The sequence below is a fragment of the Drosophila yakuba genome, chromosome 3L, assembly GCF_016746365.2.
Source record: "Drosophila yakuba strain Tai18E2 chromosome 3L, Prin_Dyak_Tai18E2_2.1, whole genome shotgun sequence".
In the NCBI taxonomy this organism is placed as follows: Eukaryota; Metazoa; Arthropoda; class Insecta; order Diptera; family Drosophilidae; genus Drosophila; species Drosophila yakuba.
In genome coordinates this window covers 9,041,172-9,059,119 of record NC_052529.2, presented here as the reverse complement: position 1 = coordinate 9,059,119, position 17,948 = coordinate 9,041,172, and the positions used below count along the sequence as shown (strand labels likewise).

General features: G+C 41.6%; 3 protein-coding genes across 24 annotated transcripts in view; 1 reads left to right on the top strand and 2 right to left on the bottom strand.

Annotated features, from left to right (window-relative positions):
• The window catches only part of LOC6533458 (potassium voltage-gated channel protein Shab), a 58,302-nt gene extending 41,666 nt beyond the window's left edge, over positions 1-16,636 (top strand). For 5 of the 21 annotated variants that reach the window (XM_039374639.1, XM_039374641.1, XM_039374638.1 and 2 more), the window contains 8 exons: positions 4,405-4,541; positions 4,997-5,416; positions 5,916-5,939; positions 8,622-8,735; positions 11,468-12,629; positions 12,693-12,886; positions 12,947-13,217; positions 14,047-16,636. In XM_039374639.1, the coding sequence (XP_039230573.1) occupies positions 4,405-4,541; positions 4,997-5,416; positions 5,916-5,939; positions 8,622-8,735; positions 11,468-12,629; positions 12,693-12,886; positions 12,947-13,217; positions 14,047-14,249 (2,525 nt within the window). In that variant the 3' untranslated portion in view covers positions 14,250-16,636. Of the gene's footprint in view, positions 1-426; positions 2,918-4,329; positions 4,542-4,996; positions 5,417-5,915; positions 5,940-8,621; positions 8,736-9,330; positions 9,535-9,722; positions 10,545-11,467; positions 12,630-12,692; positions 12,887-12,946; positions 13,218-14,046 lie in introns of those variants that run through there. The other 16 variants (XM_039374642.1, XM_039374645.1, XR_005561290.2 and 13 more) reach the window with 12 other exon arrangements.
• LOC6533459 (zinc finger protein 853) lies at positions 6,803-8,266 on the bottom strand. Of its 2 annotated transcripts, none has more exons than XM_015194554.3 (3): positions 8,086-8,266; positions 7,848-8,033; positions 6,803-7,783 (listed from the first exon to the last, which is right to left on the bottom strand). In XM_015194554.3, the coding sequence occupies exons 1-3, from the start codon at positions 8,111-8,113 to the stop codon at positions 6,900-6,902; spliced, it is 1,098 nt and encodes a 365-aa protein (XP_015050040.1). In that variant the 5' UTR covers positions 8,114-8,266; the 3' UTR covers positions 6,803-6,899. The 2 variants fall into 2 exon arrangements, with proteins under 2 accessions (XP_015050040.1, XP_002094170.2); XM_002094134.4 differs by having other exon boundaries at positions 7,848-8,030; positions 8,086-8,262.
• Positions 16,432-17,828, bottom strand: LOC6533456. The gene is given in 2 exon segments (XM_039374655.1): positions 16,432-17,356; positions 17,417-17,828. Coding segments are annotated over 2 exon segments (996 nt in total). The 5' UTR covers positions 17,820-17,828; the 3' UTR covers positions 16,432-16,763.
• Positions 17,829-17,948: the final 120 nt, after the last annotated feature.

The window sequence follows — 17,948 nt, the reverse complement described above, 5'->3', positions numbered from 1 at the left end:
ATAAAAATTATAAATTATTATAAATACAACAAACATTTTTAGAAAATTTTCAAGTGCTGATTACATACAATTATATATATAAAGCGAACACAAACACACATGAAACCATATGATGTATATGCTCATTCTCTTAGCCAAACGTAGTTGTAATTTAGCGAATCGAAGTCGTTATGGGGCCTATGCCTAGAACTACTAGCCTCTAAATATCCTACCTACAACGTGTTCTTTTCTCTGCTCTTCTTTTTCTACTTTCTGCTCACGACATTCTTTGAATTTTCAAAACATTTCGAAACCCAAACATTTTACACACACACACACACATACGATTATTGAAAAATTGCAAAAAAAAAAAAACACACATACACACGCAAACACGAAATGAATTAAAAACGTTAATTAAATTAAATGCGGCTGATTTTGACCTAGGCGAGAAAAACACGCTGATAGAGGCGCCACCGCCGCCCTCCTTTGGCACGCCCCGTCGCCGCGCCCTCTCCGCCCGAATCCAGGAGCTGAATCGCAGTTTGCTGGAGGAGCGGGACGCCCAGCAGCAGAACAGCTCCAGTGACAACGAAGACAGCCGCTGAAACCGCCCTGAAATCCTGAAATCCTGAAATCACCACAAAATCGCTGGCAAACCGCGGCAACCACAGCAACAACAACCAGACCCCAAAAAAAAAAGAAAAAATAAAACAACCTACAACCATCTACACTAAGCGAAATTAGCTAAGAGAATGACAGGCGATTGTTATTGTATATGTAAATTAGTCGAGAGCAAATGCAATTTGTTACAAACACACACCCACAACAAACACACACACGTACACGAATCAATCACACATACACACACAAGAGTCCTAGACTTAAGCGAAAGTACTTCCAAAAAACGAACAAAAAATGAAATGAATAACATTTGGTTAGCAGTTAGCCCAAATGCGTAGGCTTGCTTTAAAGCTTCGAATCAATCAGAAATCAAATGAATTGTGTACTTCCATTTTTGATTTATTTTCCAATTGAATGTTGTGATTAAATGTAACTGCTTTTAGGCGCCCCATACCCATACCCACACACACACACGCACACAAGACACCCACACTCATACAGACATGCTGTCACACAGTCGCTGCTGCTAAATAACCGTAATTATGCATTGCGCATACGCCACGTTGCCATAGTTAGTTTTCCTCTTATGTTCAAAACTCTGCATTCGAGTTAGATGCAATGAGGGCCAATTGAATTAATTTCCATTTTTGATGCATTATTTTCTGATTTATGTTAACTAACTCTTACAGCATTCATATGTTTGTATTGTGTGTAAGAGCTAGATGCAAAAACAAAAGGCGTATGCTTCATCGTACTATCGTATATTGAAAGTTTTGCTAATGTCCATCAGCACTTGAAAATGAATCTAAAACAAATTTAAACGAAATGAAGACCCGCTCAAATTTGCTGATGTTCTTGGTTTTGATTTACTTACTTTGATAACCTTGATTGCCTGGCCAGTTTATGCTATATCCATTTGGTTTTTAACGCGAATTCGTCTGCAAGCAAAACTTTCAAGTACCCAAATGTGATTTGCAGCAGTAGTGGGTGTGGCAGCATGTGTGTGCCAAATATCTTCCAGGAATTATCATATTCCCCCATGCAACCCAATCCAAAATGATAAATGCTAACACAACACGCCATTCGAGAGCTTCGAGAACTCTGAAAATACAATCCGCGTAAGCACAATTTTGATTTAGTCTAAATCTTAGCGAATAACTAGGCCTAACCTCTTTGTAAACTCCAAGAAGGCATTTATCGAGCGCACTAGTCAAAAATAATTCCCTCCATGGACATAAAACACTACAAGTGGTCACCATGGGGTAAACCAAATCGAAATCGTAATCGATGTCGAAATTGAAATCACCCAAGAGATGTGAATATCCAAAACGAACAACAACAGAGCAAGCCTTATTTATGAACTTAGTTGTTGTAGCTGTGAGAGGGTAAGCTTAGTTTTTAATTTAGAGAGCGCATCAGCGATATACTCGTATATACATCAGCGATATATAGCGTGCATTAGGTATACCAAATGAAATATACTCGTTCCAAATGTAGAGACAGAAAACTTAGCAAACGATGGCGATACGTTCCTAAAAACGCATAAGCACAACGGAAAAACAAAAGAACTTGCCTTATTTAAAGCAAATTGCTCCTAGTTTGCAGCCATATATAAATACTTTAAGATACAACATACAGGCCACACAACCGAAAGCTGAAGTTTTGTTAAATTGTGAGCCCAACCATATATATATATATCGATATTAATAAGCGAGCTGAGCAGTTCGAACCAAGTTATATACATGTTATATACAGATTTTGAAGCCCTTTTTTGTGTGTGATATTTGAACGATTACCTATGATTTGCCTTAAGTTCCACATAGTTCAAACATTTCTATCATTGCGCTCAATGAAGCTAGAGTCCTGAAAAAAAAAACAAATTATAAAAACGCAACCGGACTGACTTTGCAAAAAAAACCTTTACGTGCCTTTTACTTAATATTTTTCCATTTCCTCTTGTTTTCCTACTAATAACCTTATTATATATGTGTGTGTGTCCTCGAACTTTCGTTTTCACATTATTAAATGCCTTTGTTCCAAAATTAAATCCAATCTAACGCGCTGCATGCTCTTATCCTATGAACTAATCTATAGAAACTGTGTACGCTCTATTTATGCTCAAGCCATGTATGATCGATCAAGAACATATAGTGAATATGTGAATATGAATACTCACTTGTACTCGTATTCCTACTCGTACTCGTACTAACCCCAAATGAATAACTGTGTACTGTACTCGTACTTTTGTGTACTACTGTTAAAGCCGTAAACAACTTTGTGTGTCTGTGAAATTAGCAATAAAACCAAAACCCAACTGCGCTGTATTATTTCATTGTACCAGCTAATCCAAATCCAAACATACCGCCAATCCATGAGTGTCTATATATATTTGGTGTTTGAAGCTTGGCCAAATTTTGAGTTCAAGCCTTGAATGCAGGAAAGGCCACAGTAAGGAGCCAATTTCACACGCTGACTCATCAGGAGATGTTTTTCTTTCCATTTTACTCATTAACATTTTCGGTCTAATTATACAAGATCACACACCTGAACGTGAATGGCGTAAATGACCATGAATCGGAATTTTGTCTATTTGAGAATTGAAACCAAGAGAACAGTGTTTCGCACATTTGTTTTGCCGCGTCCATTCAAAGCACTTGACATTTCCGACACTCACAAAAATCACAAATAGTCACCAGTTTTATAGTTAAATACTGATAAATATTTTTCATATAAATATTCAACAGATTTTTAGCAACTTTCTTACGTCCTCTCATACTTCTTGTACAAAACTCAACTTTTAGTAAATAAAATCTCAATGTTTCCACTGGACTTTCTCTCCCATTTTTACTAAATACTGTAAATAGATTATCAAACTTAAATTTCAATGAAAATATATTGGTTATTTGGACAAAAATAAAGTGAAGTCAAATTTAAATTAAATCAATTTTCCGCAGGATATTCAGTTTCGTTTCTGTTTTTTATCTACTATATTCAATTGAAATGTTACTATTAGCTTAGACTGTCTACTAACCTTATAGGCTAACTTTATAAACTATAATCTAGTGTTATAGTAGTACTTATGAGCCAATAGCATCACCAGTTAACTAAATGTTGTTCTAACCAATTTAATCACACTCAAGAGTAAGCCCCAAATTAAACCTGAACTATAGACGTCGTTCTTCAATGTTGTCCTCACTGTATCCCACTTAACCAAACTTAACTAAATCTAACTTAGCCCCCAAACGTTTTTGTGGTCGCCGTCGTCATCGTCGTCGTAACAAATATTTACCAAAATATAGCGAAAAATAAGTACATTCATGGAACTCATTTTTCTTTCTTTTTCCCCTCTTTTGATTTGAAACGAAAAACCAAACCAAACCAAAACCAAACCGAACCAATACAAATAAAACACCTTCATTTGCGCTCTGAACCGAATTCGAAACCCACTCTAACTCATTTTAAACTATATACGATATATATATAACCCTGTGTATATACCACCACTGGCGTCTGTCGGCTAAACAAATGCGAAACGAAATGGCGACAAAATACATTCATGGCTTTGCGTGAACTCCGAACCAAACAAACTGATCGTGAATCTGAAAAATATAACCTGTTAACACCTGATAACCCGACTACACGTTAACACGTTAACATCCACCCACACCGATACACCCACCCAACAACACCACCACAACCACACACATACACACGAATGCCAAGCAGAAAAGCGCGAGAGTCACACACGATCACTCAAAAATTGGCACCGTTTAACCCACGCGCTCCGCCGATCGCCCACAGGCCACAATCTCTCGCAAACGGACGGCAACAGCACCGAAGGCGAGTCCACCAGCGGACGCAATCCGGCCACCACCGGAACCGGATGCTATAAGAATTACGACCACGTAGCCAACCTGCGCAACTCCAACCTGCACAACGTAAGTCAGCCCTCAAGGGAACTCGGGGGAAGTATCCCCTATAAAGTCCCTTCAATACGGAACTTTAGTTACCAGTTATGTTAGTTTATACATTTATAAAATAATATATACTTTTAAGTTATTATGCGTACTTTTGGTACAACTAACTCTATTCAGTTTGAATTTGAAATAGGTCCTCAGAAAGAATTTTATGTATGCCCCGATAAACCCAATATTAGATTAGATTTAAAAATTTCTCAACTTAAACTTGGGACTAGTTTTAAGTCCCACTTAATAAGCATTTCGTATAATCATTCTAAGTATAAGATTCTCATGGTTTCCCATTTCAAAGAATTGGAATCATGCCTTGTATAGTAAGTACGAAGTGCCCTAAAAATTTGTAATGAAATGCTCCATCCTAAGCGCCTAACACATCTTTGCCGGAAATAAGACTAACTCCTCCTACTCTCGTTTAGCGACGCGGCTCCAGCTCTGAGCAGGATGCAGTGCCGCCGTACAGCTTCGACAATCCCAATGCCCGCCAGACCTCGATGATGGCCATGGAGAGCTATCGCCGCGAGCAGCAGGCATTGCTGCTGCAACAGCAACAGCAGCAGCAGCAACAGATGTTGCAGATGCAACAGATTCAGCAAAAAGCGCCAAACGGAAATGGAGGTGCGACCGGAGGAGGAGGAGTGGCCAACAACCTGGCCATGGTGGCCGCATCCAGTGCGGCAACAGCCGTGGCCACAGCCACCAATGCCAGTAATGCCAGTAACACCGCTCCCGGAACGGAGGGCGCCGAGGGAGGCGGCGATGGAGATGGGGGTGTGGTTGATGACGACAACCTGTCCCAGGCGAAGGGACTGCCCATCCAGATGATGATCACGCCCGGGGTAAGTCTGCGATTTAAGGGGAGATACCCAGTCATTGCCATACTCGCAATCGTGTTTCTTGAATATCTTAATGTTTTCAAAGTTCCTAAATCGTAATCCTATGTATTAGTAAATGTGAAGCCGTTGAACTGGATCGAAATATATTCAAATAATAATTCTAATTATATATCCCAATTATTACTCACGTTTGGTTCCTTCTCAGTTGCCAACTGTTAGTGCGGGTAAATTCGTTTTGAGTTTCAGTTCTTGAATACCACAAACTTTGGTGTCCTTTGGTTAAGTATTCCTGAGTTTTCCCCATTGGCGGCCTCTTAATGTAGTTTTAGTATCCCTAGTCTGTTTAGCTTCACGTTCTCTCCTGAGTTTATTCAAACAAATTCCAACCACCACAAAAATGTAACCAGAAAAATAACAAAAGATCTAAAAAAAAAAATCAAACTTAAGACTATTGAGGAGAAAATCAAGTACTTTAACAACATTCACACATTTCAACTTTTAGATTTTACGGGGACGCAGTAAGGAGGTACATTCAAAGTATACACAAAGAACTCAACCTACTCTAATACTCTACTCTACTCAACTCGAATGCATTTGTGCCACAGCTATATATTCTAATATGTATTCGATTTTTTACCAAACGATTATTTTGAATGGATTTGCGGATTGATTGTCTTCTTTTCAGTGGCTGAATCAATGCTACAAAAACTTATTTTTTTGGGCGAACGTGCAATTGCATTTATAGATTTTCCAAATCTAACTGAATGCCAATCTGATCGAATAAATAATTAAAGCTGCATAGAACCGATGATTTTCAACCATATCATTTATTATCATTAAAAAATTCTTCGCTATTTAGCTTAAATCTGAATTAAAACTTTTTGTTTCGGTATTAGTTCATATGTTATTGGTGCTGGTTAATTTACAAATGACCAGAAATGAATTTTAGTTCTATATTCCAGCTTGGAAATATTTATCAGATATAAATATATTTCAAACCCATATATTTTTATTGGAAAAAGAGAGTTTTATGTGTATATTGTAGATACTATTTTTTTAATAAGAAATTTTGCTTTTAAGAATACATAGTCTTAGAACTAATAATTGTGGTTCTGCATTTAACATTTTTCCAGTCTGTAAGCCAATATTTTTGCTCTGCTAACTTCATAATCTCAAAAATAAACATCCATCTGAAGAAATGCAAATTGATTTTGTACAAATTATACATTTTTGCTAAAGAAGATTTGTTCTCTAAACCATACACACACATTTCCTAAATATCACACACACAATGCAATACCCAACAATATTTGTTGAAAAATATATACATTTATCAGACAAAAAGCCACACAACAATGGGAATAGTTAGCAACGAAAATCACATAATAATTTAAATGAAATATATGATTTTATGAAAGGAAGTAATGCTAAAACAAGCTTATAAAAAATATAGAAAAAATAATTCTTGATAATTAATTAACTGCAGCTAAGTGTAATCCAAGTTGGCATAGTGCTGAACCCTGGGCAAGCTGATGAAATCGTTGGGAGTAGCTCCATTTGAGGGAATCGCAGGCACCTGGCCCTGGGTTGGACTCTGTCCTTGGCCCTGTTCCTGACCTTGCACCTGCCCCATCTGCTGCTGCTGCTGCAAGAGCAGCTGTTGCTGATGACTTGCCGTTCCCGGCGGGCTAGGTGCAATCATGGGAACGGCTGTGGGCCGATCATAGTGCTGCAATGGCTGCTTCAGCTTGTCCAGAAGCGCATGCAGATCCACGGTGAGTTTCGGCTGAACGATGCCCTCCGCCGCCTGGAGACCCACCATTTGCGAGGACAGCGCGTCCACATCCTGGCGAGCGGCGAACAGCAGCTGATCATGGGCCGCCAACTGCAGTTGGGCAATCTGAGCCCGAATCGCCGAGGCAGCCACTTCCTGCTGGGCCGTGTGCAAGGAGGCGGTGATGCTGCGCACATGGTTGGCGGACTCCTCAAGCTGCCCCTGTGCCGCTGAGGCCACCGACTGTGCCTTCCTGATCTCGGTGGCCTCCAGTTGTACCCTCGCCTGGGCCACGTACAGATGCTGGACGAGGTTGCGCAGCTCCTGGCGTCTCTGCTCCGATTCATCCTGCTCGAAGTAGGCATTGGGTGTTCCCTGCTGGCTGAACTTGCTTACACCGCAACCAAGTGGCTGGTGCTGCTGCTGGTTCTGCAACTCCGTCTGTTGCGGTTGCTGCTGCCAGATTGATTGGTACAAGTCGGAAATGGGCGATACAGGCACAGCTGGAGATATACTCTGGGCAGCGAGATTGGGGCCCACTTGGCAGGTGTTCATCACGTTATGATCATCGGCTGGCTGAAAGCCCATGCCAGAAGCTAAAGAGAACAGTGGAGCGAAGACTTAGAAGGATCTTTTTGCACTTAGAATTAGTCTACCCACCAATTGAACCAGGATCCAGCAGACCTTCAGAATTTGACCGCTGCATTCTTCGCTTCGCAAAAGAATTTACACAGGCATTTCCCTCGAAGTCTCCGTTCTGAAAGGAATGCATCTTTTCGCGACTCTTCATACCACTTGGTTGAGCTTCTATGCCGATTGCGCAGATTATTACAGACAGTTGAACTGCTGGTACAGCGTATTAAATGCCTTATAATGTGCTAGAAGGATTTGAACTCACCGATCCAATGGAGATTGCTTAGGCGCATTTAGAGCACATTTAGACCAGTTTGAGTCTGCTTTAGCAACCATTGAGTTGCAGTAACTTTCACATAGGTTATTTTTTAGTTTTCGGCAGGAATAAATCAAGGGGAATGTGGAAATCAAAAGTTCACCTACTATGTTTGTTTTACCTACGGGTTATGTTTAGCTGTATAAATAGGTTTAAAATATATGTAGTTTTTTCAGTGTGCAATGGGATCAATAGGATCAGCAAAACACCACCACTAGCAGGCAACAGCAACACCCTCACACAGCTTGAGCCGCATGCAAACCGGGCTGTTATACCCTTTCCTTGTCTTGCTAACCACTTTTTCGAAATACCTAACTATATTCTAACCCCCAAGAGTTACTACGCATGCGGCATGCCCTGCATTCGGTGATCCTTCTGTACATAAGCCTAGATTTATATATATATATTCCAAATGTTTACGAACGAAGCGAAACGTAACGAAAGACTCACGTGATGCCAACATCCCCACACCCAACTATTTATAGGAAGTGGCCGAGCTGCGTCGCCAGGTGGCCCTGGAGAACCTGCAGAACCAGCGGATGGACAACCTGGAGCAGGACGTGCCCGTGGAATTCGAGTGCTGTTTCTGCACGACCAAGGTAACGGGCGGTTTGGCTCCAACACAGCATCCAAAACCCCACCCCAAAATCCAAAACCCCAAAAAACGTAGCTGTGACCACCACCACCACCCAATGTTCCCGTTTGCAATGTTCGAGCCGCTTTTCCGTGTACTGTGCTCTGTGTTTAGTCGCATGTCTGCACCCGATTATCCTTATCATTGCTCCTTGTTTACGATTGCATTTACGTTTACGTTTACGTTTAAGTTACCGACTAATCTCCACTAAACTCCGAACTAACATCATGCTCAGCTTGTACATAGCCATTGGCAGACTGTGAAATTGTTAACCCCAGCGCATTGAACTCCGATCCAGACCAGACTTTCAATTCAGCAGGAGTGTCACAGAAATCCCACTTTAGTTGCCTATTTATACATATATTATTTTAGAATTTTAAAAGTATGGATACATTTCTGTGGCACTGCCGTTTACAAAATCAGTAGAGTCCTGAGCTTCTCGCATAGGTCCTGCTAAACAATAGGCCGTACAAATACCCCGTACTCGACCCGAAGTAGTTGGATTGGTAGAGCAGCGATTACGATACCGATACCGAAACCGATACCGAACGTTGTTGCAGGATCGCATTTGTGTGTTCCACGATAAGGAGTATAGCATCAAGCGGCTGGCCCGACCGCCGCCCTCGCCCAAAAACTATATGGCCCTCAAGCGGATGCTCGAGGAGGGCACTATCGACATATACTATCTATGAGGCATATACCATCTATGAGGCATATACTATCTATAAGGCATACTACTATATACTATGGTAGCAACCCAGATGGTAAAACCACAAGGAAACACCATGAATATACAAAGTGTTGTCCCATCCTAATCGATCGTTTTGTTTCACCTATTTGTTTCACTTTTGATTTGATTTTGGTTTTCTTTTGGCTTCCTGTGCGATTGGAATTGGATTGGAAATGGAATTTTTATGTTGACCTTGTTTCTTTTTCGTTTCTTTTCTTAAAGGGTTTGCCGGGATGCCATGGCGAGTGTATTCCATTGCGCGCGAATAGCGTTTAGCCAGATTCTCAAGAAACCCCGACGAGATTCGATATAGAAATCGAGAAATCGTGAAATCGAGAAATCGAGAAATACTTAGAATGCCGAGCGCATCGAATGCGTGACCGGCACTGCGAATTGCGATTAGACGTTAACTAGCTTTAAACTACCAACAAAACAAATTACAACTAAATGTTATTATTATTGCTACGATTATACAAGTACTGTTATACTGTTATTATTATTATCAACGGGCCTGGCGTGATGTGACGTGAAAGCTAAACAAAGACATAGCGAATTCTAAGAATTTAATTAAATTAACTAAAGCCTAATCTACCATCTAGAAACGCAACCAGGAGTGGAGAGCAAAACAAAGCAAAACAAAGCAGCATGTGTTATTATTTAATTTAATTTAATTAATTTAATTTTAACTCTGTACCAACCAAGTGACCGAAGCTTGAGGGCTTGACGAAAGTTTAAATCGATTCTTTTCATTTACACACTAAGCACGTAATTACAACTAGCCTAATACCTAAATATTTATATCCTAGCAAAATGGCCTAAGCCTTAATTATAGTAGCTGCAATTTGCAAAACGCCAAATACCAGAAACCAGAAAACCAGCAAAACAACGAATATACATAACTATGAAAACCAAATATACAATTGTTTAGTTACTGGAACTATCAATGTTATAGCTCTCTTGATTATTAGTCGTTTATTTCCTGTTATCACTCATCCCAAAACAAATTCAAAGAAAACCACAAACCGAATGAACAAATTATGCAAATAAAAAGAATACATAAACAAACGAATATCCATTTCTGTTGAACAACTTTATCTATTCGCACTCGACTTTCTGGCACTCCACTTTCTCTTCTGATTGTTTCCGTATTGCTAGCCTAGAAATTTTCCTTTTTGGTTTCGGTAACTAACTCGATTAGAGTACTTAACTATATTTAACGTTCGAGTATGGAACCACTTCGAAGGCAACTCCAGCGGTTTGGTAAGTAAGACGTTCTCACGTCTGCGTCTGCGTACTGAAAGATTGAACTTCGTGCGTTTGCTCAACTTGGAGATCCTTCAGATCCGAAAAAATGTTACAAACTATTTATATTAAAGCAATTTAATTCTACTTTATTAAGAATTTTAAATAACTTTTTTATAAGCGATATTGAGCTATAGCTAGAAAATAAAGTAATCATTTCTAACAAGTTGAGAACTCGCACTGCCTTCGTTTTCATTTATTAAATATTACTAAATGTTAACAATAAATAGCGCTGCACGTTTGAGTTTTACTTGGCGCCTCCTAGTTGCATGTTAATTTTTGTTATTCAAGCGAAATAATATGAAATTAAATCGCACACAATAATAAGCTAACTCCAGACAACAGGTACACCAAACTAAATCAGACACTAACAAGCAGCCAGAAAACATCCCAAAACACGCAAATAAAATAATGTATGAAATGATGATCCTCCCAAGGATACTTCATGGAAAGATGGAACAGATATGCTAGAGTATCAGTTAAATATATATCAATATTTTTAAATATACATATGTTAAATGGTCTTATTAACCATAATTTGTTGTTAGAATTATTTGGTGGATATAAGTACCATTCTATCATATCTGTTATATCTTGGGCCTCTGATTTGCTTGAGCGACTTCATCTGACACTGTATCCCCATCCCGAACCCCCACTCGTTGCAGGACTTCAAGGAATTCACCGATGCGGAGGGCGTGATCTCGCTGCCCACCTCCGACTTCCACAAGCCGATCTGTCTGGAGATGCGACTGGCGGCAGCGGGTCGTCAAGCAGGAGCCTATGGACTCCTCTCGCCGCTGCCAGCACCTCTGCCTCCGCTCCATGGTCCGCTCCTGGCCCTGCCCCCGCCACCGCCACTGCCACCAACGTCCTGCGCCGCCGTCCTTTTGCCCGCCATTTCGCAGTCCTCGTCCACATCGTCGTCATATGGCACCACCACGTCCACCACCATTGCCCTGCCGCTGGACATGTCCCTGAGATACGGGGCCACCATCTGCAGTTCGTCCAACTTCAACCACAACTACAACAACAACTTCAACACCACCACAGTGGGCGGTGGTGCAAATGGAACGCTCCTCTTCGGTGGCAACTACAATGGCAGCAATAACAACAACGCCGACCTGGCCAGCGTGGATAGCTCGGACACCTATGCCAGCTGCCAGACGCATCCCTTCCTGTCCCAGGGAGACCTTACGGCGGACTTCAATGACGAGGCCTGCGCCCTGGACATCGACATGGATAACCTGTACATAAATCCCCTGGAACGGGAACAGCACCAGGGAATCAGCAGCTCCACGGGCTTCATTGTGGGCCTGCCTAGCACCAATTCATCGGGTGGACTGCGTGCCCAGGTGAAGAAGAGCGCATCGGGTGATACGGCTCTCAGGAACTTGGCCGCCGGAGGCGGAGGAGCCGGCGGCTTGAGTCCCCTGGACGACGTCTACCAGAGCTTCGATGTCCAGGAGCGAGGAAGTCGGGTCAGCTTGAACGAGAACTCAGTGCCAAAGCATCGGAAGACGCGTTTCCAGCAGAGCTTCACCGCCATGCGACCCAGTGGAGCAGCCGGCGTCCTTGGAAGCAGTGTCCTGGGCGGCATGCGTCCTCGTGCCCGCTTCGAGGACACCAAGCTGGACGACGAGACGGGCGGCCGGAGGGAGGGAGAACTGGCCGGAGGTTCCGGCAGTCCGGCGGCCAGCGGATCCGGCGGATTCGGCGGTCAAGGACCCAAGAAGAAGCGCTCGGTATTCATGCCGGGCAAGAGCTTAGCCACTGCCACCAAACTGATCAACCAGCATTTGTTTGGCATACAGAATGTGGGCGCCAAAGGTGCGTAGTTTCTCTAAACGTTAGAAAAAGAAAGATATAATCTAATGATCAATCGATCCACAGCCAAGTTCGAGAGCAAGCATTCCTCATCGATAGACTCGATTGACGCCTCGCCCAATCTGGAGCACCATCGGCGCTCCAAGTCGATCCTGAAAAACAAGTCTGATATCTCGCGCGTCCTGTCCGATCCGGAGAGCGAGCGTCTCCTGGCGGACAACATGTCCGGCTCCGGCGTCTCCGACAACGGCACCGTTATGGTTCGCTATCCTCTATTAATAATATATTTAATTTAAATATTAATTGTCTGGTTTTTACAGGGCGAATCCGGCAGCGATTACTCACCGAATAAATTACCTCATTCAGTTTTAGCTAAGTCTATATCCCCACCACCCCTCAGGCACCGCACCCTAATGCACCAGCGCTCAGGACCAGCGACCTTGCAATCGAAGCCCACTAAGTTCCAGACCCCTCGCTATCCCGAGGAGCAGGCACTGCGCCAGGTGAAGCCGCTGCTCTCGCGAGGAACTCCTTCCACATCCGCATCCGCAGGATCGGCGGATGGCCAGCAGACCAGGGACAGCAGTCTGGGTAGGTGGTGGTGCAACTAGGTGGCCAGCTGCCAGTGATGAAGGATATATCATTATAAATAAAATTTTATCATATGGGTTATACTTTCCATCACTGTCGACTGGCTGTCCTCCTTCTTTGTCTCTTTCCCCCCCTCTTTTTCTCTCTGTCTCATCCTGTAAGTGCGTCCTGTGGTTTCTTTTGGGCAGAACGAAACCAGTATATCATCTACAACCGTCTTTTTATCTCTCCCGTTTCCCCCCTCCGCTTGCTGGCTGGCTGTCAGTCACCATCTTCGATGACGCCTTCTGAACTCCCGAACTCCACCCATCGCCACCCACATCCGCATGACCACCGCATGACCCACATGAACCCACAGAAACAGACACTGACACACTATATCTGCCCGGAGAACGGAGGCCTTCGGGCGGGCGACCTGTTAGTATTACCGATCCGATCTATAGTGCTTACCTTTGGCGATCCGTGCTGCACCAAACTCACCAACCGTTCGATTGTCCAGATTCGTTTAGCACCCAGCTGGGATTATCCACATCCGAGCGCGCGATCGATGTGAACAGCTTTAGAACTTGAGCTCACCACTTCACACTTTACACTCACACTAATCACACAAAATCACCCACATGCCGCTTTCTGTTTAGCACTTCGTTAAGAACTAACCCATTTTACGATCGAAAAATGTTTAATTTAATAATATAATATTTAATATTTATTGAACGTATGATATTACTCATAAAATGGGTTAGCACTCTTACTCACTCATCCTGTGTAATCGGTTGTGTTAATATATATGTATAATAAACTGACTAATCCGACCCATCTTGCCACACAGACTCGGAGACGACCTTCACATCGCCAGTGAGCCAACGAGCTGGCGAGGATCCCCCGACTGCTGCTCCGAGCCAAGCTGCAGTGCCTCCTGCCCAGGAGGATCGTGAGGAGGAGGGCGAAGCCGAAGCCAACGACGAGCAGAGGGCTCTACTCCAAGGAGGCGACGCCGAGGAGGCGAAGAGGGCGGGGAACGAGGGCACGTAGCAATTAGGGACCCACACACAAAACGACACCCAGAAAATGTAAAAAAAAAAAAAGAGTACCTTTTCCAAAGGGAAATCCTCACAACACACAACTCACACGCACACACACAGACACACAACTCACACAACTCACACACACACACATACAAAGCATACAAAGGGAAAACTCAAAGTGATAGCAAAGTTAGCAAACATGGAATGTGAATTATATAAAAGCAATGAACAGTATCCTAGTCTAGAGATGGTGGGACGATCCCTAGCAGATCCCCGGAATTCGATCTGCGTATTTTTACAACTAGAAAAGAAAATGAAGCAACCCGAGCAACCCGAACTGCAACGTAAGTGTTTGGGAGCCGCGCAAGTCGTACAAAACAGCAAAAAAAAACGCAAAAAATAATATTATTAATACCAATACGATAGGTGGAGTAACTATAAACGTGAAGCTACCGTGTATATAGCAGAGCCCAATCCACTCGTGTACAGAGCAACCTTTATTTACCGCCTTCAAGACACAGCTAACCGAAAGTATATAGACGAAGTCACCAAAAAGCCTAAATAGCAAACAAATGAAACCGAAATATTCATATTTTGAATGCCACTTATAAGTATATACAAATATAGAATATACACGCATCGCAATTGCAGCTCGCATATTTACACATTATATATACATACAAACTAAGCGATATACATATATAAAAATATAGCTCCAACTATTTTTCAAACCGCGCTCTAAAACCCCGCAGATCGATGGCTTGAGGGGAGTTACAGAAGTGGAGGGGGGATGCTACACCCCAGCCCATACCATTAGATCCGAATTAGATACGCATGGCCATCCATATACGAGTATCTGTATGTAAATCGTTCGTTCAAATTCAAATTCATAATGTCAAAAGTAGTTGAAAATCGTTGGTTCGTTTCTATATCTATAAGTACTTGTGCGTGTGTGTAGGGCTTAGGGCTTATCGATAGAGCTTGGCTTGGCTTAGTCCCCTGATATAATCTGAGTTGCCACACCTATTAAGTAGAGAGATTGAGGTTGGTTGGGAAAATGCAATATTGCTTGAATGTAGATGTTGTTATTTGTTATGTGGGCAACCGAATGCTTTTCTAGGGTATGTGAGTATATATATCGCAACCCACGGAATCGCATTCTAACCACCCACATACTGTTAGTTAGTTATGAAGCGTGTGTGTGTGTTATGTATGTTAGTTAGTTGAGTTAGTTAGATAGTTGACTTGATGTTTAGTTCCCTAGTCCGTTCTCCGAATACGTAAGCAATAAAATTGGATATCCTCGCCAAAGGGGGACTTTCCCCGTTCGAGGAGCGTGTTAGTCAATTATTGCAACCCAAGTTGTTTTTTTCCACATTCCATTCAGTGTATGCGTGCGAGAGTGTTTCGGCTTTGGTGTTCTATATATACCGATTTGGCAGGTTTCCATATCCTCCATGGGTTATCCCGACCGATCTGTCCAACTGGCTTGCGTTTGTCCTGTTTAGTTGCCTCTGCTCGGCCAGCGATGAGCCAGGATGCGAGTTAGCCTCTTAGAAACATATCAGTAAAGGGAATACGAACTCACACACTCACTCACTCACTCACTCACACATCCACACGTAACACCTCACACAGATACACACGCCCACACCCAAAAGCCACAAACGAACAAACACCAAACACCCCACACTGTAAGAAAACTACACAAATTTTATTACGAGACGATAATAAAATGTCTCAACGTCCGCTTTTCGAATTGATAAGAACACAAGCATTGACACAAAAGAACTAAGCAAAAAACAAAAAAGAGAAAACCAATGCAAGAAATCCTTATTCGATAACTAATGTTAAAGCCAAGAACTCGAGGTAATATAGTTAAACATTTTTAGAAATATGTGTACGTATTAACAAATGCTTGAGGCATCCAAAAATTTTGTAAGCAATTCATTTAGGATTATCTACACGGTTTTTTGGTGAGCACCGGCCACATTCCGCCACTGCATAATATTAATTGTAACTTTTGTAAATATTTATTTCATATACAAGACCCTAAAATCAAAGTTTCTGTTATTCTTTTGTTTTTTGTTAATATTTTGTAAACCATTTACGCCAGCAGCAAACGAATTGAACTTGAATTCAAACTAACGAGATATACTAAGTAAATGATGAGGCAGAGGCAGAGCAAATACACGTGCAAAAGCAACATGTTATTAATATTTAAATTATTTACCTAACGATACATACATTTTAATGTGTAGTCTGATGGCGACGACGATTGTAAATCAGCTAAATTGAATAACGGAAATCGTTGACAAGCATACAAATTTATTAAAGCGTATTTAAATCTATATGAGCGAAAAGTCATGAAAATATATAAATCATTGAGTAACATTTCAAAGTGGTCTAAATTTCTATGATAATTAAGGAATGGTGAGTATTTGCAATTTCAGTTCTTTTGGAACTGAAAACTGAGTTTAATATTGAGTATCAAGGCTGCCGGCGGTATTCGAAGTAGGATTCATCGATTAGCTGTTTCTAAATAAAAATAAAATGTAATTTTCACTACATAATCATTAAGGATATTGAGGAAACTTACATTTTCTTCAGACAAAGGCGGATCCAAATATGTGTGCAATTTAAGAGGACTTTGTTGGCTAGGATCTCGAATCGATCTGATGCTCCTGAAGAGATTTGCAATGGAATCGTGTGGCTGTTGTCCATGATTTATGTAGTAGCAGAATAGGAACTCCAACTTCTTACAATGTCTAATGATTTCTATGATTTCCATTGGCGATATGTAGCTGAATATACTCTCCACATAAAGAGATCGCAGCTCAGTTAAATTGGTCAAAGGCTCCAGACAATTAGGTCCACCAACATTTATCGACAGTTTCGTCAAAGATTTCATCTGCGATATCAGCTCATAATCAGATTGAAGTCTGAGGCAGGTTCCCCGAATCCAAAGGTCTTCCAACTTGGAAAAGCATTTCAAGATTGTCTTAACACAATCGGAACACTTGGCAAATCCCGTAAGTCGAAGTTCCCGCAAATCGGGAATAAGTTGAAAAAAGTCCTCAAGGTAACAAATGCAAGATGGCACATTTACACGAGCTAAAAACAAAATGTAATATAATTATGATATCCGTGGATTTATAAGTTATTAGCTCTTACAGCAAGACGAAAATCGAAACATTTCCTCAAGTCTGGAAACTTCTCCTAGGCAATACCTCAAATCAATTGTATTCCTTCGTTGTGTGAGAATTCTAAAGTCCTTGACTGAGTTGCCAATATCCTATTTATCATAACTATGTCCTTGAATAACTCCCAGAGTTTTTACGTTATTGTTTACGATTCTCAACAGCTTGATGGCAACTGTGGAGTAATACAATACTGGTTTCTCGCCATCGGGATCGTTTCTGTGATGTACCGGGTAAAAGGTTGCCGGTCTATCCAAAAGAATCTGTCGAAATCGTGGAAGCGTTTCCGCTAAGTTTACGAGTTCCTTGATGCTTAGATACTTAAAAATGTGGTGAAGACAGTCGTCATTTAAATTTAAAATACTTGAGTCAACCATTTCTTCTCGAAGATGTGTTCAACTACACTGTTTATATGCAACTGAATCATTTAAACAATGAAGGGGGATATAAATAAGGAAACTGGTTTGCAAGTATGACAGAACCAATCGATGTTGAAACTATCTAGG

Excerpts from the sequence above, each read along its gene's own strand:
- LOC6533459 (XM_015194554.3), bottom strand. The coding sequence starts at position 8,113 with ATGCGCCTAAGCAATCTCCATTGGATCG. Across the intron at positions 8,034-8,085 it reads AAGCAATCTCCATTGGATCG|CAGTTCAACTGTCTGTAATA; the intron begins GTGAGTTCAAAT and ends ACGCTGTACCAG. Across the intron at positions 7,784-7,847 it reads GCTGGATCCTGGTTCAATTG|CTTCTGGCATGGGCTTTCAG; the intron begins GTGGGTAGACTA and ends TGTTCTCTTTAG.